This window comes from Callospermophilus lateralis, chromosome 13 (genome assembly GCF_048772815.1).
Source record: "Callospermophilus lateralis isolate mCalLat2 chromosome 13, mCalLat2.hap1, whole genome shotgun sequence".
NCBI classification, from domain to species: Eukaryota; Metazoa; Chordata; class Mammalia; order Rodentia; family Sciuridae; genus Callospermophilus; species Callospermophilus lateralis.
In genome coordinates, this window is record NC_135317.1 from 79,834,121 (window position 1) to 79,860,321 (window position 26,201).

General features: G+C 42.4%; 1 protein-coding gene across 2 annotated transcripts; it reads right to left on the reverse strand.

Moving 5' to 3' along the window:
• Positions 1-37: 37 nt before the first annotated feature.
• Positions 38-20,198, reverse strand: Rnpep (arginyl aminopeptidase). 2 transcript variants are annotated; one of them, XM_076873015.1, is made up of 11 exons: positions 19,693-20,198; positions 15,756-15,896; positions 14,863-15,011; positions 11,015-11,131; positions 10,128-10,363; positions 6,822-6,935; positions 5,590-5,702; positions 5,331-5,439; positions 3,630-3,854; positions 1,848-1,990; positions 38-520 (listed from the first exon to the last, which is right to left on the reverse strand). In XM_076873015.1, the coding sequence occupies exons 1-11, from the start codon at positions 20,134-20,136 to the stop codon at positions 362-364; spliced, it is 1,950 nt and encodes a 649-aa protein (XP_076729130.1). In that variant the 5' UTR covers positions 20,137-20,198; the 3' UTR covers positions 38-361. The 2 variants fall into 2 exon arrangements, with proteins under 2 accessions (XP_076729130.1, XP_076729131.1); XM_076873016.1 differs by lacking the exons at positions 14,863-15,011; positions 15,756-15,896 and having other exon boundaries at positions 19,693-19,772.
• Between the last annotated feature and the right edge of the window lie 6,003 nt (positions 20,199-26,201).

The window sequence follows — 26,201 nt, forward strand, 5'->3', positions numbered from 1 at the left end:
AGAAGAAATTAACAGTTACTCAGTGTATCACTCCAACTTATCTACTTTTTGCTTAAAAACATTTATTTAAAAAAAGAAAGGAAAACCTCTCTGCTTCTCCCCAGAAACTTAAGTGGGAAGGCAGGAGAAGACCGACTGCCCCCACCAACACCAGCAGCCTGTATGGAGAGGAGCTGTGGGAGGGAGGGACAGAGAGAAGCTCCTGCCAGAACACAGGCCCAAAGTGACAGATACCTAAGGTCAGAAAACAGATTATCCTGAGGGGACCAAAACTTCCGGATGTTGACTGGAAAACTAGAATTTGAGAACAATTATTCTGAAAGCCTGGGCAGTCTGAAGAGACAGGCCATGCACATGACCTCTAACTGCCCTTGGGCTCCAGGATTTGCTGGACGTAGTTGACAACATTGCTGTGGAGCTGGGAGGCAGTGGACGCAAAAGTCTCCTTGGCGAGGGTCTGGGCCACTTCACTGCCACTCATCATGGCGTGGTACAGCGGAAGGGTATACTTCTGCTTCCCCTGCAGAAACACATGCACGGGCTCTGAGCAGCTTGCTGTTGTCTTCCCAGCCCACTTCCCCTGGAAACAGTCTAACAGGGATCATGGTCAAGTGCCAAGAGGGATGTGGGACCAGAGTTGAAACAGAGAGTTTCCCAGTCAGAGGTGCTCTGATTCTGGCATCTTCTCAGGTGGCAAAGATCCATGGAGATAAATCTCAACATGCATCCAAAGTCAGGATAACATAGGGACCCTACATCCACAGAACAAATGAGATGGGTTAACACAAAGGGGCTGGCAACTTTTGGAGAGCTGGAGGTAGTCAGCTACCAACGTAGTGACAGACATAAAAGGTGACAGCACAGGGCTGGGGTAGGGCTCAGTGGTAAAGCACCCCTGGGCTCAATCCCTAGTACCATTAAAAAAGAAAATAACTGGGCTGGGTTGTGGCTCAGTGGTACAGCGCTTGCCTAACGTGTGAGGCCCTGAGTTTGATCCTCAGCACCACATAAAAATAAATAAATAAAGGTACTGTATCCATCTACAACTAAAAGATTATATATATATATATATATATATATATATATATATATATATATATATATATATTTTTTTTTTTTTTTTTTAAGACTGTAGCACATAAAATTCAGGACCATATAAGGTCAACTACAATCAAGCAAAAGAAAACCCCTAAGTCAAATTTGCATAACTGTCTACCTCACAAGAAGTGGTCAGAGGGCTCAGAACACCCCCAACAGACATGCAGCTCCTGCTTCATGCAGATCAGAGAAGCTGAGCATTGCTTTGTATCCAGCCCACTCTTCCCTGCTCTGCAATCAAATGACATTCAGTTCCTGGGGAAAGCCCCACCCTTACCCAGGAGGCAGATCTCATGAGCTGATGGAGGATCCTTCTGTCCATTCTAATCCCAAGTCCTGCAGCTTTCCCATGAGGCAGGGATCTATATAATCTAGCCTTTGCTCACCTTGCTTGTCCTCTGGCCCTCTCCCATTCTCCCCATGACCAGAACCATGCTATGTGTTACCCTCCTTACCAGTTTTGAGTGAGGGTTAGCTGACTACCTTTTATCCCTCAAGCCTCTACCAGATTATCTGCAAAAAAACCCCTAAGCTTGCAGGCTTTCTCTTTCTCTAGGACGATGTCTCCAGCAGCCACATTATTAACACAATGAGGAGTAAGATCCTCTGGAGGTCCCAGGCCCCACATCCTCTGTAGCTCTGAGCTCAGACCACAAGACACTGAAGACGCTTCGCCCACAGGATGACTTCAAGTATGGTGGATAGTCCACATCCCGCCTTCATGGGACAGGGAGATGGGGGTCACCCACCTGGCTCTGCAGGAACTCTTTCACTTTCCAAAAATCCTCCTGATGGTCATTTTTAAGTACAATTTGACCCCATCGTAGCCGCAGCTCTGCATTCCGGGCATTTGAGACCTTCGGGTATGCCTCTCCAAGTTTTTTCACATTCCCTAGAAAAGAGAAAGAAATGGAATGTTTTGTTTTTTTGGTACCAGGGATTGAACGCTGGGTGCTTAACCCTGAGTCATATCCTCAACCCTTTTTTTGTATTTTACTTAAAGACAGGGTCTCACTCAGTTACTTAGGGCATCGCTCAGTTGCTGAGGCTGGCTTTAAACTCGATCCTCCTATCTCAGCCTCCAGAGCTGCTGGGATGACAGGCATGTGCCTCCATACCCAATAGGATGCGTTGTTAATGACCAGCAGGGGAAGCCAAGAAGCCCCATTCTCAGGGACACTAAGTGCTTGCCTACCCTGAGGTCCTCAAAGAGGCCACAACCACCCACTTTATCATTCATTCTTATGCTCCGGAATGGTAACATTCTATTATCACAGTTACTTGAACTTCTTTTTTTTTTTTTTTTCATTTTTTTGTAGTTGTAAATGGACAGCATGCCTTTATTTTATTTGTTCATTTTTATGTGTTGCTGGGGATCAAACCCAGTACCTCATGCATGCTAGGCAAGCGCTCTGCCACTGAGCCAGAGCCCCAGCCCAGTTACCTGAACTTCCAAGGCTCTTCTGTCCAATGTCCCTTACTGTCCAGTCACCTAACCCCAAACTGGTAATATGGGTGCAGGTCACAGACATGCTCTTTTCCTGTAATCATCCTATTTTTCTTTATGGATTATAACACATGTATACCCCCTAAAATATGCTTCCCCACTTTTTTCCTACCATTAACCTGATCAATTCATCTGAACTTTACCTGCATCCCCCCAATACTGGAGACTGAACCCAGTAGCACTTTACCACTGAGCTACACCCCAAGCCCTCTTTATTTTTAATTTTGAATTAGGGTTTCAATAAATTGCTGAGGTTGACCCTGAACTTATGCTCCTCCTTGCCTCAACCTCTTGAGTAGCTGAGATTACAGCCAAGCACCACTATGTTTTAGCTTTTTCTCACCCCTTGGTGAATATTATCTCTTTTTCTTTCTTTCTTTCTTTTTTTTCTTTTTGGTACCAGGCCACCAAGCTACATCCCCAGCCTTTTTTATTTTTATTTTTTATTTAGAGACAGGGTCTTGCTAAATTGCTTAGGGCTGCCCTAAATTGCTGAGGCTGGCTTTGAACTCATGACCTTCCTGCCTCAGCCTCCCAAACGACTAGGATTACAGGCATGCGCCACCACACCCAGTGGTGAATATCATTTCGATCAAGCAGCAAGCATTAATGGTTAAAAGCTTTGGATGACTGTATTCAAATTCCAGTCCATTTATTGGCTGTATGAACTATGTGTGCCTTAAGTTCATTTGGTTACATGGGGATTAAAATCACAATTCCTTCTTCACAGACTAGTTATAAGGATTAAGTCACCTCACAGATATGCAGAGCCTAAAAAAGTGGCCTGCAGCACCTGAAGCATTGAGGAATGCCAGGCTTACTCTACCCCCCATGGCACCAGTACCCAGGACCTGTATTCTTCTGATGACAGGTTTCTCATGAAGTACTTGCCTCCCTGCTGTATCTGGCACTGCCTTGGGCCAAGATCTCGACTCCTCCAGACTCTCCTTCTGGACCAGGTTAAAAGCTGTTACCCAAGGAGACTTGATTCAGCATATTGAAGAAATAACCCACTTATTCTTACCCGGAGGGAGAGGGGATTTCTGGAGGATCTTATCTAGGAAGTAGATCAGCTGGTAGGTCTTCCAGGAAGAGATGGCCACAGCCTCAATGGCTGGCATGTTTAGCTCCTCAGTCACCCACAGCTGGGCCAGATCTTCAGCCGGCTTCATGAGTGAGTCCCCAGGAGAGAGATCAGGAAGGTAGGGGGGCCAGCCAGGAGTATTCAGCCATCGATCAAACTCAAAACCTGTTGAACAAAAGGAGAGAAGATACTATCAGAATTCTCTGGCCAGGTCAAGGTCAACTTTCCCAAGCAACTCCTAGAGACCTCAAGCCCTACCTCTCTTCAACCCAAACTCCTTCTCCAGTACTTAATGTCACTTTCCCAAACAACAATTTGTCCAGCAAGGTCGAAGTTAGGTGATACCTGGAGAATATCATAGTAAGGCTGGACTGTGACTATTTCTTCTGTGAAAGTGTTCTATGCATTTGTTTTTCAGTACTAGGGACTGGACACAGGAGCACTCTGTGAGCTCATCTCCATTCTACCTTTTATTTTGAGACAGGGTCTTGCTAAGTTGCTGAGGCTGGTTTTCAACTTGAGATTCTTCCTGCCTCAGCCTCTTGAGTGGCTGGGATTCCAGCAGTGAAAGTGTTTTGTTGTTTTGCTCTATAATTAACCTTATGTTGTCAGATGCTTTCCTAGCTATATTCTCCTCTTGATCATTGCAACAGCACCGTGCTTAAACACCAGGGCTCCAAAACAGGGCTCCCTGGGTTACTGTCCCAACTCTTCCCTTAACTAGCTGGGAGACCACAGGCACATTACTTCATGTCTTGGCGCCTCAGTTTTATCTGTAAAACGGTGGTGACAGGCCCTACCTTGTTTGATAGCTGTGAAGATTAAATGAGCAAATACACATTAAAAGCTTAGCACACTGCCTGGTGCATAGTAAGCACTCAGGAATTGTCACCTAGTGATAGCTACAGAATCTCATGACCTTCAAATTCAGGCCTCTGTCTAGAGAGGAGGTACTACCCAGGGCCTAACCAATCCAGCTGTCATAGGAGGCTGATGTTAGCAGGCCCAAGAGAGTGACTCAGAGTTCACAGAAGGACCAGGGGGTGTGTCTAATGAACTATCTCACCCATGACAGGACATTCTCTCCTCTCTGAGGAGGCAGAACCTCCCAAGCAGACAGCAGGACAGTGGCTGGCATTTTCCTTTGCTCAGAGGGCCATAAAGGCCAAACCATGAAGTTAAGGCAGGGGCTGCCCCTGTCCTGCCCTGAGACCGTTCGTATGGGCAGTGGCAGCAACTCTCTGGGGAGAGAGAAGGGAATGATCATGTGTGTTCAGGTGTGAGGAAAACACACCTTCCCTCTGGAAGAGTAGAGAAGCAAAACAGTTGAAAACGAGGCCAAGCGGAATTGAGAGAAATCTTTTACAGTGGAATTGAGAGAGGTCTTTTTGCAGTCATTGCTAGTTCTGAGCCCAGGGCCTGGCACACACTAAGCATGTGCTCTCCCACTGAGCTGCATCTTACATCCAAGAGAATCACTTTTGTGGAACAGAGCTGGGACCTGGGCTTGCTCCCCACAAAGGGCCACTTATCAGATAACTTTTATCCACTGACTTCCCACCCACCTTGTTCTTCCAAACATAAACTAGATATAACTCTCCATTATCTCCTAGAAGCCTGTGAGCCAGTTCCTCCACTTACCTGGGATGGAATCTACTCTCTTCTTCTTCAGCTCAGGGAAATATTCCAAGTAGAATTCCAGAAAGTCATCAGCTAAGATACTTTGGAATTTAAACTCATCCACATAGGCCTGTGGGAAGGGAGGTGCCTTTTAGCTTCTCTGGATGGCTTGGGCCTTCTCCAACCCCTTACATCTATGCCCTCTGCCTCTACCCTTGCATTCCTCCCAGCTGCTTTATCTGTTCCTTGTCCTTCTCCCCTCATTGAAAGTTGACTATACCTTGAGAAACTTGTCAAACTGATCCTGATCACCCACCAAGTGGGCCAAGTATGAGACAAAGCAGAAACCTTTCTCATAGGGTGTCTCATTGTAGGTATCGTCTGGGTCAACACCTAGCAGAGGAGAAAGCAGACAGGATTTGAGCATCTATAATCTACTCCCCTCACTGTCCCCACTGCTCCAAATTCAAAGACTAATGTTGCAAAACATCAAACCAGCTTCCCCAGGGACAGGAAGATCAAGGTTTCTAGATCCATTCTGGCCTCTCCCAAAGCACTTCAAAGGAGATCTTAGAGGGTCAGAAACTATGGACTTAAGAAGAGGAAAAGGAAACCAGCCATCCAGAGGAACTGACACATTTCCTTATTCCTGAGGTCTGCTTTGCTTGGGCAGGAACCATCCATTCATATTGGAACATGGAAACATGGAGTGCAGTCTTTTCCAGCCATATGGATCACCCCCTACCTACTCAACCTCCCCTCCCAGAACCCGTTGTTTTCACAACTGTTCTAGACTAAAACTAATTTACCAACGTACAAGAAGTTCATTTCCATAGTTGGAGGGACCAAGGAACATGAGCTTCAGCTGAACAAAATGGTTTTTACATTAGTCACCCATGGAACATTAAAAAAAAAAAAAAGTAAAAACCTCTGAACCTAAAAATGATTAGGTTCATGACCTTGGACAAGCCACTGAACTTGTCTAATTTGTCTAATGCTTCTCTGTTTACAAAAAAAAAAAAGGCTGTTTTCTATAGAATTCACAGGTGGCACACGCCTATAATCCCAAAGGCTCTGGAGACTGACGCAGGAGGATCACAAGTTCAAAGCCAGCCTCAGCAATCTAGGATGGCCCTAAGCAACTTAGCAAGACCCTTTTTCAAAATAAAAAATAAAAAGGACTGGGGATGTGGATCAGTGGTTAAGCACGCCTAGGTTAGATCCCTGGTACTTTAAAAAAGAAAAAGAAAAGAAAGAAAAAAAAAGGAAAAAGGAATAAGAAAACACCTCATGAAACAGCACGGACCTGTGAACTGTGCAGGGCTGGCCTGAACTCCAACCTGGCTGAAACGGTTGGGTTGTCAGTCTAGTGGCCAGGGACAGCTAGAAAGAACTCTGGAGGCTCCTCCCTCCCAAAAAAGTGATTCTAAGTGCACAATGATCAACATGAAATTCTAGCTTGGGGATACAGTGCAATTCAGGGGAGAGGGGAAGGCTGAGCAGCTTTCAGACCTGGTTCAATCTTCACTCGCAGCTTGTTGAGCGGGTTTTCCTCTCCGGTGATGTCCATGTGCTGCCGCAGCAAAGCTCGCCCAGTAGCAGCTTCCAAACAGGTATAAGCAGCCCCTGGAATGGACAAAAATGGACAAAATTTTTGAAACCCAAAAGCTGGTCACCACTTCCAAGCGTATTTTCCTGGAGAAAGCACTGTGCTGCCCCCTTGTGGCGTGAAACTTAATAAGGTCCCTTCCTGGAGTCAGAAGGTAAATAGGGTCGCAGAGACGTGACTCAGCTCTGAGCTCCCTGTTGCTCTAGGCTATAAGGACTAGGCTAATTAAGTTGTAGGTTTCTCCCAGGAGGACTGGGAGAACCACACCTTCTCCCTGACAGTTACCTTTTCCTATCTATTTTTATTTTTAGATAGCAATTGGATCTTCTATGAAAATTTAAATATTTTTCGTTTGTCAAACAAGAGAAACAGTCACAAGATTTTTAAAGATCTCAGGGCTGGGAATGTAGCTGAGTGGTACAGCTCGTGCACAGCATGTGCAAGGACATGGGCTTGATGTTCCACAAAAACAAAGCAAAATAATCCTAGGGACTTAGGAGGCTGAGGCAGAAGGATGGTAAGCTGGAGCCCAGTCTCAGCAAATTAGCAAGACCTTATCAAAATAAGAAATAAGAAGGACTGGGGATGTGGTTCAGAAGTGTCCTTGGGTTCAATCCCCAGTACCCACTCACACACACACACACACACAAATTCTTTTAAAAATCTCTAACTCTCCTTATGGCTTTAAACATAACTGAGAGCCTAGTATAGTGGTGTACACCTATAATGCCAAGTACTTGGGACACTAAGGTAGGAAATTGTAAGTTCAAGGCTGGCCTCAGCAATTTAGCTAAGATCCTGACTCAGAACAAAAATTAAAAAGGGTTGGGGATGTAGCTCAGTGTTACAACACCTGCGTAGGTTCAAGTGAACCCTGGGTTAAATCCCCAGTACCATAAAAAACAAATGAAACAACACAAAAACGCTGAAGGAATGGTGGAGAGGAGGGGACTGAGTGTTTCAACCAGCCAGCTCTGCCATTTACTAGGTACTCTGACTGGAAGCCTCTCTTAGCCTAGGTCTCTTCCTCTAAACAATGGGAAAGTATCATTTCCCTTAGGATTCTTAGAGGCTGATTAAGACATTCATAAACAGGCTTTTACTCTATCTACTCTGAATCGAAGTATAAATTTGTACTAACTTTCTGGGAGGTTAGGGACAATATGTACTAAAAAGTCTCTAAAATGTCCAAAACCAAGTGGTGCCTAGTAGTGCACATCTACATGTAATACCAGCCACTCAAGAGGCTGAGGCAGGAGAATTCCAAGTTCAAGGCCAACCTGAACACTTTACCAAGACACTGTCTCAAAACAAAAATAAAAAAGGGCTGAGGATGTAGCTCAGTGGTAGAATGCTTGCTTGGCAAACAGGAGTCCCTGGGTTCAATCCCCAGTACTTCCCAACACACACACACACACACACACACACACACACACACACACAGTTCAGATCCAGAATTACATTTCTATGAATTTACCCTTATTGAAGTTGTATCAGATGTGCATCAACATTTCTACAATAATTTCCACAATATTTCAGTGGAGAGCCGGGGATATAGCTCAGCACCAGCACTTGCCAAGCATGCCCAAGGCCCTGGGTTTGATCCCCAGCACCACTAAAAACATATTTATAAAAATGTCAATAGATGTTAATGGAATTTTACTAAGCAATTAAGAGAGAATAAAATCATGGCATTTGCAGGTAAATGGATGGCCCTGGAAAAGATAATGCTAAGTGAAGTTAGCCAATCCCAAAAAAACAAATGCCGATGATATTTTCTCTGACATAAGCAGGCTGACTCATAGTGGGGTAGAGAGGGGGAGCATGGGAGGAATGTCCTCATTTGGATAATGAGGATATCATTATCCAAAGTACACGTATGAAGACATGAATTGGTGTCAACATACTTTATATATAACCAGAGATACGAAAAATTATGCTGTATATATGTAATAAGAATTGTAATGCATTCCACTGTCATTTATTTTTTAAAAAGAAATACAATAAGTAAATAATGAAGCATTTTTAAAAATGTCAATAGATGGGAATAACCTACCTAACAAGTGGAGATTGATAAATCATGAAACATCCACACTATACAGCCATGTGTGTATACATATATTTATATATCATACATACATGTATATACACACAGGCCTTCTGCATGCTAGGCAAGTAGTCTACTTCTAGGCTATATCCCTAGGCCCTTGGACAAAATTTAATGACTTAACAAGCTTTTAAGACTCTTAAATTTTAAGTTTAAATAGCAAGACAGCTGTAAAACCATGGAGAGTTTGATAACTCATACACACGTACTACATATATATATATACATAAAAACAATTTGAAAGAATATACATTCATTATGCTTGAATAATGAGATTATAGATAATTTTTTCTTCCTTTTTGTGTTTTTCCACATATACCAAATAGATCTTCTTTTTGAGACAAAGCCTCGCTAAGTTGCCCAGGGTAGCCTCAAACTTGTGGCCTGTCTGTGTCAGCCTCCTGAGTCACTGGGATTATAGGTGTGCTCCACTGCACACGGCAAATTATGGTTTCTTTCCTCCACTCTCCCTAGTACTGGGGATTGAACTAGGGGCACTCCATCACTTAGCTACATTCCTAGCCCTTTTCATGTTTTTTATTTTGTGACTGAGTCTAAGTTACCCACGCTGGCCTTGAATTTGTAATCCTCCTGCCTCAGCCTCCTGAATAGCTAGAATTATAGGTGTGCATCACCATACCTGGCAAATTATTTTTTGCAAGGCATCTAGGACAAAGTTGGCATAAAGGTGATTAAGATAATGATGACAATGATTTTATGATTCATTCACAACTTAGCCAGCCACCTGGATGATCAACCCTGGGCAACTCTCCCACAGGGGTTGCCTGGCTCAGGGAGGAGTGTGCCTGGTGTGTGGCTGCAGCTTAGATTGGGAACTTTCATTTTTAGTTCACCTGTTAGTCCATTCGGTCAGTATAAACCACGGCTGCCACTGTCTCTGTGGCAGGCGGTGGAGCAGGGATTACCTACTTTAAATACAATGTTTATCCACTAGCCCTGTATCATCTTTCACCTGAATTTTCTGCACTGTGCCCTCCCCTCCTCTCCATGCCCACCTCTATCCTAAACCCCCAAAGGAGACAGCACTGGCCTCACAGTGGGGAATGGGGGCAGGTTGCCTGGGGGGAGGCTGGCACCTTACCAAACAGGATGGTGGAGATCCTCCTCTGGGCATACATGGTGAAGCCTTCGTTAAGCCAGAACTCCCCCCAGTTGGCATTAGTGACCAGGTTCCCAAACCAACTGTGGGAGATCTCATGAATGATGACGTCAGCCAAGGAGCGGTCCCCTGCTAGTAGGCAGGGGGTGACGAAGGTCAGACAAGGGTTCTCCATTCCTCCAAATGGAAAGGATGGTGGCATGAAGAGCAAGTCATACCTGCCAAAAAACTGAAAGGTCACAGAGATGTCCTGGCTCCCTGCAACAGACCTTACTTCCCTGAAGTGGCCTTCCCATCTCGCTGTAAACCCTAAGGGTTGCGGTTGCTAGACAGGCAGAGCGTGATCTCAGGTGGAAATGAAGCCCAGCTCCTCAGTCTTCTCCAGAGGGCAGGGCTCCCCTGTCCTCGGCCTCCCCTTTCCTAGGGCTCCAACTCTCTCTCCTCCAAAGCATGGGGTGAACATACTCCTGGCCCTGTCACACTCAGCTCACACCCTCACTCCTTTAGGAGGCCAACTTGCAGTCACAAATACCAGTGAATATCTAAGAAGCCTGAAGTCTAAAGATGTAAAAGGACAAAATGGAGAGTGGATAACTTCCCACCAGGATCAAAGGCCCTAGCTGAGTCTCCCCGTCTCTAACATGGCAGCAGAATTTTATCATCTAAAGATCCTTCCCTCCTGGCGTCCCCTCCTCAGCCACTCCCAGGGGCCTGGCTCACCCCTTTCTCTTCTCTACCTCCTCTCCTTCACTTCTAGGATCAAGGAAACCTTGCTCTAGGAGACACAAGGAAGGGAAGTAGCCCCAGAAGGCAGAATGGAAAGCAAAGACTCAGTTTAACAAAACACACTTGTCAGTGTGATACCACACCTTCCCCAAACATAGGGTCCAAAAAGCTTCTCTCCTGTCGCCAAGAATTCTTCTATCACTCCGTCATATTCCTCCTTGGCAGCGTCAATCAGGCAGGGTTCTGCCCACACCCGGCTCCTTAACGGTAAGAACACAGAAAAAGCAGAGGGTGTGTCGACACTCCTACAGAGACCAAGCCACCTTAAACCACCTGTAAAAACCAGCGTTGGTCTGTGTCTGAGTCAAATAAATGTGACCATGTGGTCAGCCACAGAGACAGAAGATGCAAGATCAGATCACCCGCACCTACTACCTTGGGGTAATGGGAGGTACCCTGCAGTGCTGAAGTCTGTGGCTTCAACACTGAGTGTGATCTTGCAAAACTGATCCTCAGTTTTCTTGATCATCAATAACAGATGAAGATTAGCTAAAACAGCATACAAGCTGGGCACAGGCCTATAATCCCAGCTACTCAGAAGGCTGAGGAAGGAGGATCACAAGTTCAAAGCCAGCCAAGGTGAATCTGGCAAGATCCTATCTCAAAATTTAAAATAAATAAATAAATAAAAAGGGCTGGGAGTATAGTTTGGTATTAGAGCATCCCGGGTTCAACACCCAGTGTGGGAGAAAAAAAAAAAGGCAAAGCATATGGGGCTGGGGTTGTGGCTCAGCGGTAGAGAGCTTGCCTCACATGTGTGAGGCCTTGGGTTCAATCCTCAGCACCACATAGAAATAAATGAATAAAATAAAGGTATTGTGTCCAACTACAACTAAAAAATAAATATATTTTTTTAAAAAAGCAAAGCATGAGAAAGGCCTTCATACAGTGACATACAAATGTTAAGTTTCCTTTTTCCTATTTACAGGACAGATGAAGAAACAGTTCTTTTTTGTTTTTGTGCTACTGGGGATTGAACCCTGGGGCCTCCTCCACTAAGTTATATTCCCAGACCTTTTTATTTTTTAATTTTGAGATAGGGTCTTACTAAATTGCTGAGGTTGGCCTCCAATTATGATCCTACTGCCTCAGCCTCCAGACTGGCTGGGATTACAGGGGTGCACTAGCAGGCTAAGAAAGAATTCTAATAATAGCATCTTTGGAAATGAAAGAAACCTTGAGAGATAAATCTATTAATGTTAATATAAAATTGCTATTGACCCAGGTGCGATAATGGTATGGTGCCTTTATTCTTCACAATTAAGGAAGAATCGTTTTACTCTTAACAGAGGCACTCTGATTTACTTTAAATGGTCTACAACAAATGAAAACAAACCCACACAGAAATAAAATTGATAATGACCAAATGAATGAGCATATAGATATTTAGTGCCTCATCCTTTCAATTTTCTGTACATTTAAAATTTTCATAATAAAAAATAGGAAAACAAAAGGAAAAGGCCAAGGCTGAGAGGTAACTGTCAGCACAAGACCATTTACTGAACCCAAGAAGAAGCTGACGCCAGAATCCAGGGCTCCTGTGCAAGTCAGTGTCCTAGAGCCTTGGTCTGCCTAGCTACAAACCAGACACGTCCCCATGGAATCTGGGTGAGCACTACAAGAGGTCATGTACAAAAGGCCTTCTGGGGTATATCACCAACCCCTTTCTGGCCAGGACTCTTTTCCCAAGGTGACAAGACTGGGGACAGGTGGCACATTTTGCTAGTCCTTCACATTTAACGTACTCTATGAGACCTTAAGATGTGACCCATGAGGCAGGGAGCATGCATCTGAGAAGGGAAGGAAAAAGTCACCACCAGAAGTTAAATAGATTCTGTCACCTAGTTTGATATACTGGTTGTAATTTTCTCACAAAGCTTCAAAAGATAAATAAAACATTATCATTACGTATGTTTAGAATTTGTTTTTCTCTGATTGCCCATTAATAGTTCACATTCAGCTAGGCACAGTGACACATGCCTGTAATCCCAGCTACCCAGGAGATTGGGGTAAGAGGATCACGAGTTCAAGGCCAGCCTTAGCAATTTATCAACTCTGTAGAGTGTTCTTGGGTTCAATCACTAAGTACCAAAAAACAACAAACAACAACAACAACAACAACAAAAAACACCTCACACTTTTATTAATAGAAACTTAGTAATGGTAAATACATTCTCAAAATGACATTCCTTTATTTATTTATTTCCCTGTCTATTGCAAAGATGACATCCCTTAGGTTATCTTTTCTTTTTATCCCTTAGGTTATCTATGGCACTGCCTATTAGGAAGAGGATAAGACCTTGTCTTTTAAGACTGACATTGTTTTGAGTGTGTTTGTTAGAAGCAGACACCAATAGAATCCTATCTATTATTCCACCCGATACCCAGGAACTAGATTCATGAGCCCTGCAGTGTTACCATGCCCAGTTACAAAGTCTGAGGCTTGTCATCACAATCTCGTTGAGGACACCACCACCTCCAGGAACTGAGAGCAGGGCCAGAGATAAAAAGCAGCAGCAGAGCCAGCAAAGGGCCTCAGCTTTGCAGTTCAATCTTTGATCCCGTCACAGCAAGAGCAAGCTGCAGTGGTAGATGATATAACATCCATAAAACCTATACTCCTGGTAAAATTTCTTGTTTGAGGAAACCTTACAAAATCTGTCTCCACCAAATCCACCTAATTTCACGGAGGCATTGTGTCACCCTAAGTTTAGATACATGCATCTGCAGCAGATAGAGACCCCTCCCTCTCTAGAAGGAAATAATGAAATCAAAATTGTGTATTTTTAGGAATAAAGTGTTAAAGAAAAATGGGAAGATTTGGTACAAAAATCATTTTTTTTAATTACTACAGTAGCAGGATGCAGTGACACAACACACATCCATAATCCCAGCATCTAGGGAGGTTGAGGCAGAAGGATCCTGAGTTCAAGGCCAGCAACTTAGCAAGGCCCCCAACAACTTAACAAGACCCTGCCTCAAAAAAAAAAAAAAAAAAAAAAGGGCTAGAGATGTGGCTTAGTGGTTGAGTGCCCCTTGGTTCAATTTCTGGTAACAAAAAAAGAAAAAAAATTACTATAGTAGCTGGGCACTGTGACACAGGTCTGTAATCCCAGCGATTCAGGAGGCTGAGACACGAAGATTGCAAGTTAGAGGCCAACATTGAGAACCTGTCTAAAAATAAAAATAAAATTAAAACGACTGGGAGTAGCTCAGTGGTAGTGTGCCCTTTCCCAGTACTGTCAAAAAATAGTGAATATAGTTGCTAGAGGGCATTTAGAATTTAAAAACACTATTAAAGATCAATCTTCTAGCCTGACATGGAGGCGCATACCTATAATTCCAGTGGCTTGGGAGGATGACAGGAGGATGGCGAGTTCAACGCCAGTCTCAGCAATAGCGAGACACTAAGCAACTCAGTGAGACCCTGTCTGTAAATAAAATGCAAAATAGGGCTAGGATGTGGCTCAGTGGCCAAGTGCCCCTGAGTTCAATCCCTGCTACCAAAAAAAAAAAAAAAAATACAAAAATAGGGCTGGGGATATGGCTCAGTAGTCGAGTGCCCCTGAATTCAATCCCCAGTACCAAAAAAAAAAAAAAAAATCAATCTTATAAAACTGTCACCTAAGTCTCAACATGACTCTAAAATGCAGCTTAGGACATGTGATCCCATTCCAGCAGGATTGTGATCTCATTCCAGACAGCAGGTTTAGAACTGGAGAAAAGGAGGTTGGAGGAGAAGATAGTAGAGGAATGTAGTAGAGAAAAGGGTGCCTCCCCCAGCTGTACTCTGCTTCTCCACTGCAGAAGGCTCTAGACGCAGACACAGGATCCCATGCTGTCCCAAGAACCATCCCAGTGGTACACTGGTCAGAGTCCTCCTTGACTCCAAGATCAAACCAACCTTGCCTGTGTGGTCTTTGTCTCCTACCTGGGTCCAACTTCAGCTGAAACCAGATCTCCGATGGCCAAAGCTATCAGATAGGAGGGGACAGGCTGACACATCTGGAAGAAGAACTTATTTGGACCTCTCTTCTCCCAGGTACTTGCACTCATCACAGCTGTGAAGCCATCTGGGACCTAGCAACAGAAAAAGCTTATAGGGCCAACCCAGAGTCTCCTGTGACTAGCTTGAAGAATAGTGTGTCCAGTGACCTGCATGGTGATACTAATGACCTAGAATCCACTCTACCTAGAATCCACTCTACCGCTGAACTACATCCTCAGCCCCTTTTTAAAACTGTGAGACAGGGTCTGGCTACAGTGTCTAAGTAGGCCTCAAATTTGTGACCCTTCTGCCTCAACCCCTGCAAGTAGCTGGGATTACAGGCCTACACCACTGTGACCAGCACTCTTGATTGTTTTCTGTTAGCTCTTAAACCAAGGGGAAATCTGAACACAAAGGCTTCAAGAAAGTAAACCTGTGCTAAATTTATGGGATTTAGAAAGCTATATAAAACTTCTGTAGGTAGAAGAGTTAAAGAGGATTCAATCTTTCAGAGGTACTACTGGATGGATAATAATTTGTCAACTAAAATGTAATATGATAGGTCTGAAATTATATATATATATATATATATATATATATATATATATATATATATATATATATATATATATTTTTTTTTTTTTTTTTTTTTTTTTAAAAACAGAGAGATCTCACTATGTTGCCCAGGCTGGCTTCTGCTTTGAACTCCAGTGTTCAAGCAATCCTCTTACCTCAGCCTCCCAAGTAGCTGCAACTACAGGTGCACAACACCATGCCAGGCTGAAATTATTTTCTTGGTCCCTGAGGGGAGGTGCACCTAACTTTAATCTCCTTACCTCAACAAGAGCTGAATATTTGCATTTCACTGCAGGAGTGTCGAAGCAAGGGAAGAAAGCCCGATTTAGAACAGCTTGACCCTGGGTATAGACAAAAGGCTTCTTCTTTCCTGCTGTCTGCTCAGGAGACAACCAGCAAACCTAAAGGAACAGAAAAGCATTTTGGAACTGACATCCCTCAGAGGAACTCAGTCCAGCCAGACAAAAGAACTGGCTAGCATGGGAAAATCTCAGGGAATTCTTCCAAGTAATTCAGGAGGCAAGAAGATTGTACATTTGAGGTCAGCCTTAGCAAGATCCAGACCAGCTAGACAACTAAGTGAGAACTGATCTCAAAATTTTAAAAAGGGGAGGGGGGCAGGGCTGAGGATATAGCTCACCCCTGGGTTCAATCTCCAGTACACACATATTAAAAAACCCTCAGGTAATTCTTAAAATCCTTCTGCCAGTTGATTGGGCTCTGACTGGAAAGTTCTCTTCTACTGTGTATTTACTCTCTCCTAAAATCCACACCATGTTATGTCATCCTCTTCACAGGGCAGAACTACCACAAAGGATTCATTTCTTACTGCATCCCAGGGGTCATCTCAGGAATCCTACACCTAGCCCCTGATCCCGTCACTTTGTCTTCTTCCTGTGTTCTTCTTACTGTAGTAGTCAACACTGAAGCAACTGTATTGGGACTTGTGATGACACAGGAAAGCAGAATCAAACTATGAATCTATGAGTCAGTGATTAACATGTGCTCTCCATTGCTGAAGCTTATCTTTTCAGCATAAATATATTTTATAAATTTTATATTATATGCATTAGTTGTATGATATTATTATTTTTTTTATTTATTTTTTTTTTGAGATGAACTCTTGCTAGGTCCCCAGGCTGGCCTTGAACTCCTAGAGTCAAGCAACTCTCCTGCCACAGTTTCCCAAGTGCCAGGACTAAAAGTATGCACCACAGTGCCTGATGACTATTGCAAGACAAGCACTCTACCGCTGAACTACATCCTCAGCCCCTTTTTAAAACTGTGAGACAGGGTCTGGCTACAGTGTCTAAGTAGGCCTCAAATTTGTGACCCTTCTGCCTCAACCCCTGCAAGTAGCTGGGATTACAGGCCTACACCACTGTGACCAGCACTCTTGATTGTTTTCTGTTAGCTCTTAAACCAAGGGGAAATCTGAATGATAAACCTAATTTCTGCCCACAGTAAAAGGTCACTTACAACATAGATATATCTGGGTGGGTGGGAGGGAATGTACAGCCATCCCACTCCTGCTTGTCTTGGCAGTAGGCTTTGCTACAGAGTGGTAGGAGACAGGCCTCGGCAGGTATAATGAATGGTTTCAATATAGAAGCATTTGAGACCTATTTTCAAGAAAGCTACATTGGGATGTCAGATTTTTTTCTCTGCTTGAGTTTTTATTTGTAAATGTGAAAAATTTAGTCTCCTTCTAACAAACACAGTATAGTATGGAAGTGGGGAGGTAACTTTGCAGTAGAGAAAACTGAGATATACTACTTCAGCTAGGCAACGGAGGTCAACATCAACAGTCAGAAATCATGGCAGTACTATGCAACCTCAATATGATGTGAGGAAACAGCATCTTACCTATGTGAATTTCTGCTCAAAAACCCATGATCCTAAATTAATCATGAGAAAAACATCAGATAAATTCCAGTGGAGGGTCACTCTATAATATACCTGACCAACACTCCTCCAACTGTCAAGGACATAAAAAACAAAGCTTGAAAAACTGTCCAGTGCCAAGAAAGATGTAAGGCTACACACCAGCTAACTATATGCGGTGTTCTGGATGGGATCCTAGAAGAGAAAAAGACATTAAGAACTAAGGAGGGCTGAGGGTATAGCTCAGTTGGTAGAGTGCTTGCTTGCCTTGCCCTGGGTTCAATCCCCAGCACCACAAAAAAAAAAAAAAAAAAAAAAATGAACTAAGGAAATGGAAAAAAAAACTATAGTTAATAATAATAATATACAAGTATTGGCTCATTAATTTTATCAGAAATGTCATACAAATGTAAAATGCTAATAGGAGAAATTGTGTGTATCAATGGGAACTCTGTACTATCTGCTCATTTTTTCTGTTTTAATCTATTTTTTAAAATAAAGTATATTAATTAAAAGATGAGTTAGCAATAAGAGTAAACACTCCTAAGAGTACTCACTATGTACCAGTACATAGTACTGGTACTATACTGGTCACTTACATAAAGACATCTCACTTAACTTTGTGAAGCAATTAGACTAGAGCCTGGCACATCTTAATAAGTACTGGCCATCATCCTCTTCACCAAAATTCCTTTTTTATCATCTGCATGAGTTTTGGTTTTTTTTTTTTTTTTTTTTTTCTTGGAGACAGGGTCTTGCAATATTACACAGGATGAAAGGGTGACCTCAAACTTTCAATCCTCTTGCCTGGGCCCTCACTAATCAATGGTATTTCAGGCATGTTCCACTGTGCTGAGTTTTTGTTGTTGTTGTTGTTTTGTTTTGTTTTGTTTGACAACAGAATGAAGAAATCTGGCAGTTCATACATTATATAAAGTCGTAAAGTCAGGGAGAGGGTGCTGGGGTGATTAATGTGAGAACCTTCATCAGAATGATAGTGAGGATCAGAGGGGAAGGAATACGTACAAGTGCCATTAATGCAGAACTTCACAGTGCAAAGGACGGCTCCTTGTAAAGCACAGACCTCTGCCATTATGTCTTAAATGAAATTCAATCCTGCCACTTTTAGTAGGCAAATTCAGGAGGGTTTAATTTTTCCATTCATCCTGTTTAATTTTTGTTCCTGCCAAAAAGCAAGGAACCAGGATATAACAGAGGAACCAAAGACACTAAATAAAGGTTACATTTCTCCACAGGGCACTGGGGTTTTCTTTCTCCTTCTAGGCTAGTTTGCATCAAGTGCTTTGGACTTTCATTTTTCAAACAAGTCCTATCATAAGATTAATTTTTTTCCTCCAGTGGTGAACCACAGGAACAGAACTGCTCTTTGGGCCAGTTCTAAGAGCAAAGGGGAACTGCTAGCTAGATGAATAAGTTTCAACTGCCCACTGTAAAACTTGTAATCCACCCTGAAAAATAACTAGCAGCCACAGCCTAAGGCCACCAAGGAGTACCTGACTATAAAAAAGGTACACCATATGACCTTCCATCCTCATATTTCCAATATTTGCTCCCAAAAATGTAAGATTTGCGAGTCAACCAACAGTGAGAAGTCCAAGTTATTATAAAGCCTAGAACATTCTAATCCCACTTCTCACTTTCACTCAAACTCTTCTGTTAATCAAATCCAGAACTACGTAGAATGAAACAAAACTAATTATCTGGGCTTCAAGCTTGTTTCAGCCTGTGGAACTAGAAGAGCACACAGAATAAAGGACAGAGTCAGCATCTGGCTAACTAACCAGCACTGTCCAGGGTCCCATAACACAGAAATAAAGTCCCTAGCTGACAATAGGACATAAATCCAAAAATCCCATAACAGCATTAAGTTCGGTGTATGAGCAGTTCGTTATCCAGAAAGGCATATGGAATACTGGATGTGGGGTATGTGATGAGAGGGAATGTGGGGTGATCTAGACAAGCCTCTACCGGGCCAGGGAGGAGAGGCAGGAAGGATAGTAGAAAGGCCAAGCCTAGTACACGGTGGCTGCAGCGGTCAGACTCCAGGAGAGGAAAACCTGGGTCCAGGGAGTTCAGAAGGAACTGATGGTCACTAGGGGAACTGGGGGAGCTCCAGAGTAGCGCTGTGAAGCAATTAGACTAGAGCCAACTTAACCAACTTATCTCTTCCTTTCCCCTCCCTTGGGTTTGCGTGAGTGTCTCCAGGCGCGGCTCCGAGGCCGGAAGAGAGGCAGGAAGACACCCGGCAAGGCCAGGGACCAGGGCTGGACACCGGGGGGGGGGGGCACTCACCCCGGGTCCCTCTCCGACGCGGTAGGTGAGCACCACCTGGAAGCGCTCGGCCGTGTGGCAGGGCTGCGGGAAGTCCAAGCACAGGGCTTGGCCGTAATGCGAAAAGGGCAGAGTGTGGAAGGGCACGGGTTCCGTGGGCAGCTCCTCCGATTCGGGCCGCTCTCGCCGCAGCATTGCCGCTGTCACCTCCAGGCAGGGGTGCGAGTCGAGCCGCAGCTCGGTGGCGCCCTCCGGCAGCAGGCAGCGCAGATCCAGGATCGCAGTGCCATTCAGCCCCCGGCTCCCCGGGCCCGGCCCCGGCGGCCCGAACTCTGCCCGCAGGTCCAGGTGTAAGTGTAGTATCTCGAAGGCCCGGAAACTGGAGGCCGAGGCCACGTCCACTGCCTGGGCCGAGTGCAGCGGCCGCCGAGCCGCGCTGCCGGCCGGAGGCCCACAGCTAGCCATGGCCCAGTAGCGCCGTTGCTCGTTGCTCGACCGCGGGCAAAGCCGGCCGGCTCCGCTGGGGTCACGGGAAGCCACGCCTCGTGGCGACGCGCCGCCGCAGGCCACGCCCCCGCCCCTGCCACGCCCCCTGGATCCGGCCGGACCACGCCCTCTCCATGCACCTCTTAGCCCACTCTAATAGCTTCACACAGAGGCTTCAGCATTCTGGAAGGGAGTGGTGGGACCAACTTATCCCACTGGAATGTTAGAGTAGTCCGCGGGAAATACCCGTCTCTGCCGACACTTCCTGGTTCCTCATTTTCCACACAGGCAGCGGGATATGGGGACAGAGTCCTGGGTTTTAGGTCTAGTTCAAAATCTCATGCTGTGTGCTTGCTCGGCCAGTTATTAGGACTTTGTGTGTCACCTTGGGGAAATTATCCACGAAAGGTAAATCTTTCCGAATGTCTTTCTGTCTCCATCTGTAAAATAGGAGTCATAATAGCTTTCAATTTCACGAGGTAGTGGTGAGAACTCAATCAGGCAAGGCGTCCAATATATTTGGTAAACAGCAAACACCTATATAGCTGCAAGGAATTTCACACCAGATCAAGGTTCGTCCCCTAGAGACACCAAGCACGCCTATCTCTCCGTCGTTGTGCAAAGGACAAGGAACCAGCACCGCACAGTTTGATGCTTGACTGTCCATTAAGTCACTTTTATTACTCTGTATGGTACAGTTTATAGAACTAGTTTATAGAACTAGTTTATACTTTGTTTCTCTTCTATACCAGTGGGTTGCAGTGGCCCTTCTGTGAATAGGAGCCAATCAGTTGTTTTACTGATTAGCTAGAAAATCAGATTTAAAAAAAAGAACAATGTAGGCAGTTTTTCATAAAAGGAAATAATCTTATGTGCTTTGTAGGTTTTTTGTTGTGGTGGTGGTGCTAGACATGGAACCCAGGGCTTTGTGCATGCAAAGCAAGCACTCTAGTAATGAGCTATATTCCCAGGCCTGTGCTTTTTGTAGTTTTATAGAATTGAAATTTATCTTATGAAATGGTGCTTAAAGTAAATAATTTTTAAAGTCCTCATCAATTCAATACAATTTCCTTCCTTCCTTCCTTCCTTCCTTCCTTCCTTCCTTCCTTCCTTCCTTCCTTCCTCCCTCCCTCCCTCCCTCCCTCCCTCCAAAACCTTGGGATACTGCTTTTCTATAGCTTTGAACACAGTGCTTGGTACTTGTTAAATATTCAATACACCTATCTTGAATTTACTCAATCTCCATTTTGTTAAGTATCTACTGTATGCCAGCAGTTAGGCTGAGTGCTAGGAATACAACTGAGTGTGAAACACACCCATCCTTGTGGTGCTTACAGCCCAGATCATGCACAAGAGAGAGTCATGACAGCTGTATGTGCTGTGATATCATCAGGGAAGGAAAGAGTCCTCTGGAAGCACATGATAGTGACACTTAGAGTGATCTTTCCAGTAAATATTGCTGGAGGAAACGAATCTTATCCTTGGATATAGGGTAAAAAATTTTGGAGTCATGATACTTCTCCATTCGGTTTTTTGATGTTGTTTTGTTTTTGTTTTTCTTATACCAGGGATTGAACCCAGGGATGCTTAACCATTGAGCCACATCCTCAACCCTTTTTATTTCGAGACTCGATAAGTTGCTTAGGGCCTCACTAAGTTGTTGAGACTGGCTTTGAACTTGCAATCCTCCTGTTTCAGCCTCCCAAACTGCTGGAATTATAGGTGTGCACCACCACACCCAGCTCCATTTAGTTTAAACTAGGAATACGAGAAATTTTATTTCTGTTTCTTCTTCCTTGCATGGATCCCACAGTGTTTGGTTTGTCTCAGATGTTGCCTGGAGATGGCAGGGTAACAGCCACAGTATAGAGATTTAGGAAGCCTTCTCTGCTGAAAAGAGACCCTTAGGCACCACATGGGGCAAAAGGTGATAACTGAAAGGAAAAATGGACAAATCTATGATTATGGTTAGAGATTTCAACACTTGCCTTTCAGTGTTTGAAAGAGCAAGTGATAAAAAATCAGTAAGAATACGTGGACATGAATAATAGTATCAACCAGCTAGACCTAATTGTTATCTATAGAACAACATCAAGGGCTGGGGGTGTAGCTTCAGTGGTAAAGCACTTGCCAAGCATGTTCAAGACCCAGAGTTCAATACCCAGTACTGCCAAAAAAAAAAAAAAAAAATCTCAATACCCATTCTTTTCAATCATATGTAGAACATTCATCAAATATACCATATTCTGGGTCATTAAAAAAAAACTAACATATTAAAAAGAATAGAAATTATACAAAATATGTTTTTCAGAGCATAATAGAATTAAGCCAGAAAACAAAAGCAGAGAGATATCTGAAAAGTTCTCATACATTTGAAGATTTTAAAATAATCCATGGATTATATAGGATGGGTTAATGCATATAAAGGATATTTTAAATTAAATAAAATTTTTAAAATATAAAAATTTGTGGACTACACTAGTACAGTGCTTGTGGGAAATTTTATAATAATAAATAGTTGTATTAGAAGAAAAAATTCTCAAATCAATAATGGAAACTTCCTTCTTAAGAAGCTAAATAAAGCTGGGCATGGTGGCACATCTGTAATCCCAGCTACTTAGTAGGATGAGGCAAGAGGACTGTTTGAGCCCATGAGTTTGAGACCAGCCTGGGCAACACAGATCCCATCCCAAAAAATAAAATAAAATAAAGAAATTATATACAGAGAGAAGACACAAATTACCCATATCAGGAACAAGAGAGAATATTGGCATAAATTCATAAATATTAAAAGGATGCCCAAAAGGAAAATGACAGATAATTCTGTTCATAAATTTGACAACTTACACAAGTCCTCAAAGACAAAACTAAAACTCACTCAATTAGAAATTGATAATTAAAAGTCCTGCATCAATTAAAGAAACTGAGTTTGTACTTAAAAAACATTCAGTGAGGGGCTGGGGTTGTAGCTCAGCCATAGAGTGCTTGCTTAGCACATGCAAGATCCTGGGTTCAATCCTCAGCACTGCATAAAAATAAATAAATAAAATAAAGACATTGTGTCCAACTACAACTAAAAAAAAAAAAAAAAAAAAAAAAAAAAACTTTCAGTGAAGATTGAACCCAGGGTCACTTTACCACTGAGCTACATTCCCAGCCCTTTCTATTGTTTATTTTAAAACAGGCTCTTGGGTTGGGGATGTGGCTCCAGTGGTACCGCACTTGTCTGGCATGCGTGAGGCAATGGGTTCCATCCTTAGCACCACATAAAAATAAAGATAACCTAAGAAAACTAAAAAAATAAATAAATATTTAAAATAAAATAAAAAACAGGCTCTTGATAAATTGCTCAAGTTGGCCTCAAACTTACCATCCTCTTGCCTCAGAACTCCTGAATCACTAGGATGACAAGCATGCCCAGCTCTGATGATTTCACTGATGAATAATGATGCCCACATGATTTATTTGATGAAGTCTATCAAACATTTAAGGAAGAAATGCCAATTACATACAATCTGTTCCAGAAAATAGAAGAGGTGAAAATTTATTTTAATGTCAGTATTATTCTAATACCAACACTAGACAAAGATATCTATCATTAAAAACTACAACCAATATCCTTCACAAATATAACTGTAAAAATCATCACCAAAATATTAACAAATCAAATCCAAAAATATAAATGAAAGATAATACATTATTATTTAGTGGGGCATATTTGGGAATTCAAACCTGGTTCAGCAATTGAAAATCAATCATGTAATTTACCATGTTAACAAATTTAAGAAGAAAAACCAAGGCTAGTATGTAGCTTAGCTCAGTGGTAGAGCACTTGTCTAGCATGTGCAAGGCCTTGAATTTCACCCCCAGCTCTGCAAATAAAAAAAGAAAGAAAAGAGAAAAATAATGCACTAATCTCAATTAATCTCATAGATGCAGAAAAAGTATTTGAGAAAACCCATTCATGACCAAAACAAACAGTTAAAATCCCTCAGCAAATTAGAAGGAAACTTCCTCAACCTTGTAAAGAGAATCTATAAAAATTCTATAAATATACTTAATGCTGAGGATGGAATACTCAATAATAGGAAATAAAGTTGGATATTCTCTCTTACCATTCCTATTAATAATATACTTGAAGTTCAGGGCCACAAGGACAAATAAATAAATAAATAAAAGACACATATACTAGAAATAAATGAACTGTTTCCATTCCATAATATGATTATTACAGATAAATAATCTCAAAGAATCTAGAAAAATCTCAATCTAAAAAAGCTACTCTAACTACTAATTGATTTCACCAAAATCAATATCTAAAAATAAGTTGGGCTGTGGGTGTAATTCAATGGGAAAATGCTTTCCTAGCATATATGAGGCCCTGTGTTTGATCCCCAGCCCTGCAAAAAGAAAAAAAAAATGAATTGTATTTGTATTTACTAGCACTGAATAATGGAATTATTCTCCTTAATGGAAGATGCTAGTTTATTTAGTGATGCTGGAATTGGGGCCTTGCACATGCTGGGCAAGCACTCTACCCCTGAGCTACACTCCAGCCCTTAACAATGGAATTGAAAATTTTAAAACCAACACTATTTACAGAAACATGCCCCAAAATGAAATATCTAACAAATTACATGCAGGATCAGAATGCTAAAAGTTACAAAACATGATGAAACTCAAACCCAGTAAAAATCCCATCAGGCTTTTTTTGTAGATATCAACAAGTTCATTGTAAAATTTACAGGGAAAAGCAAAGGGACAAAGATGAACGAAATCAGAGGACTCATACTACCAATTCCAAAATTTACTGTAAAGCTATAGTGTGATACTAATTATAGGCAGACACAAAAGTCAAAGCAACAGAATAGACACCCCAGAAAGACCGATTTTTGGCAAAGGTACAAAATACATTTGCAAATCATATGGCTTCCGTGTTTTTAACACAGAGCAAGATGGAGCACACCAGTAATCCTAGCCACTCAGGAGGCTAGGCAGGAGGACAGCAAATTCAAAGCCAGCCTTAGCAACTTAGTGAAGCCCCAAGCAATTTAGTGAAAACCTATCTCAAATATAAAAAATAAAGGGCTGGGATTGTGGTTCAGAGGTAGAGCACTCGCCTACCATCCGTGAGGAGCTGGGTTCGAGCTCAGCACCACATAAAAATAAAATAAAGATATCGTGACCACCTATAACTAAAAAATAAATTTAAAAAGTGAAAATGAAAAATAAAAAGGGCCGGGGTTGTGACTAAGTGGTTAAATACCCTGAGTTCAATTCTTTGTACCCCCCCAAAAAATAAGATTTATATTCACAATATATAAAGAATTCTCAAAACTGAATGATAATAAAAAGAAATAATAAAAATAGGCGATGTATTTGAACAGTCAGTTCAAAAAAGATAAATGGCAAAAAATACGAAAAGATGTTCCACATTAGTCATTAGAAAATATATAAATTAAAACCATAAGGAGATGTCCCTATGTATCTACTAGAACTGCTAAAATTAAAACAAAAAAAACATATTGGCAACTACCAAGTGCTGATGAGGATAGAGGGCAGCTAGAATTCTCATATGTTGCTAGTGGAAATGCAAAATGATACAGTCTGTTTGGAAAACATTAGGCAGTTTCTTGTAAACTTAAACATATAATTACCTTATAACTCAGCAACCCTATATATTTACCCAAGAGAAATGAAAATATGTTCACAAAGAGGCTGGGGTTGTGGCTCAGCGGTAGAACACTCACCTAGCACATGTGAGACCCTGGGTTTGATTCTCAGCACCACATAAAAATAAATAAATAAAATAAATATATTGTGTCCAACTACAACCAAAAAACAAATATTTTTAAAAAGATGTTTACACAAAAATCAATAAGTGAATGTTTATAGTAAGTTATTCACAATTGCCAAAAATTGGATACAACTCCCATGTCTGGTGAATAGATGAAAAAACAATGGTACATTTATATGATGGAATACTACTCAGCAATCAAAAAGAACAAACTTGGGCTGGGGTTGTGGCTCAGCAATAGAGCGCT

What these genes read in the sequence shown, in the direction of transcription:
- Rnpep (XM_076873015.1), bottom strand. Translation starts at nt 20,136, where the DNA reads ATGGCTAGCTGTGGGCCTCCGGCCGGCAGCGCGGCTCGGCGGCCGCTG. An exon ending in AATATTCAGCTCTTGTTGAG is followed by an intron (nt 15,012 to 15,755) that starts GTAAGGAGATTA and finishes TTCTGTTGCTAG; the next exon opens with GTCCCAGATGGCTTCACAGC. An exon ending in AAGAGTTCCTGCAGAGCCAG is followed by an intron (nt 521 to 1,847) that starts GTGGGTGACCCC and finishes GTGTTTCTGCAG; the next exon opens with GGGAAGCAGAAGTATACCCT.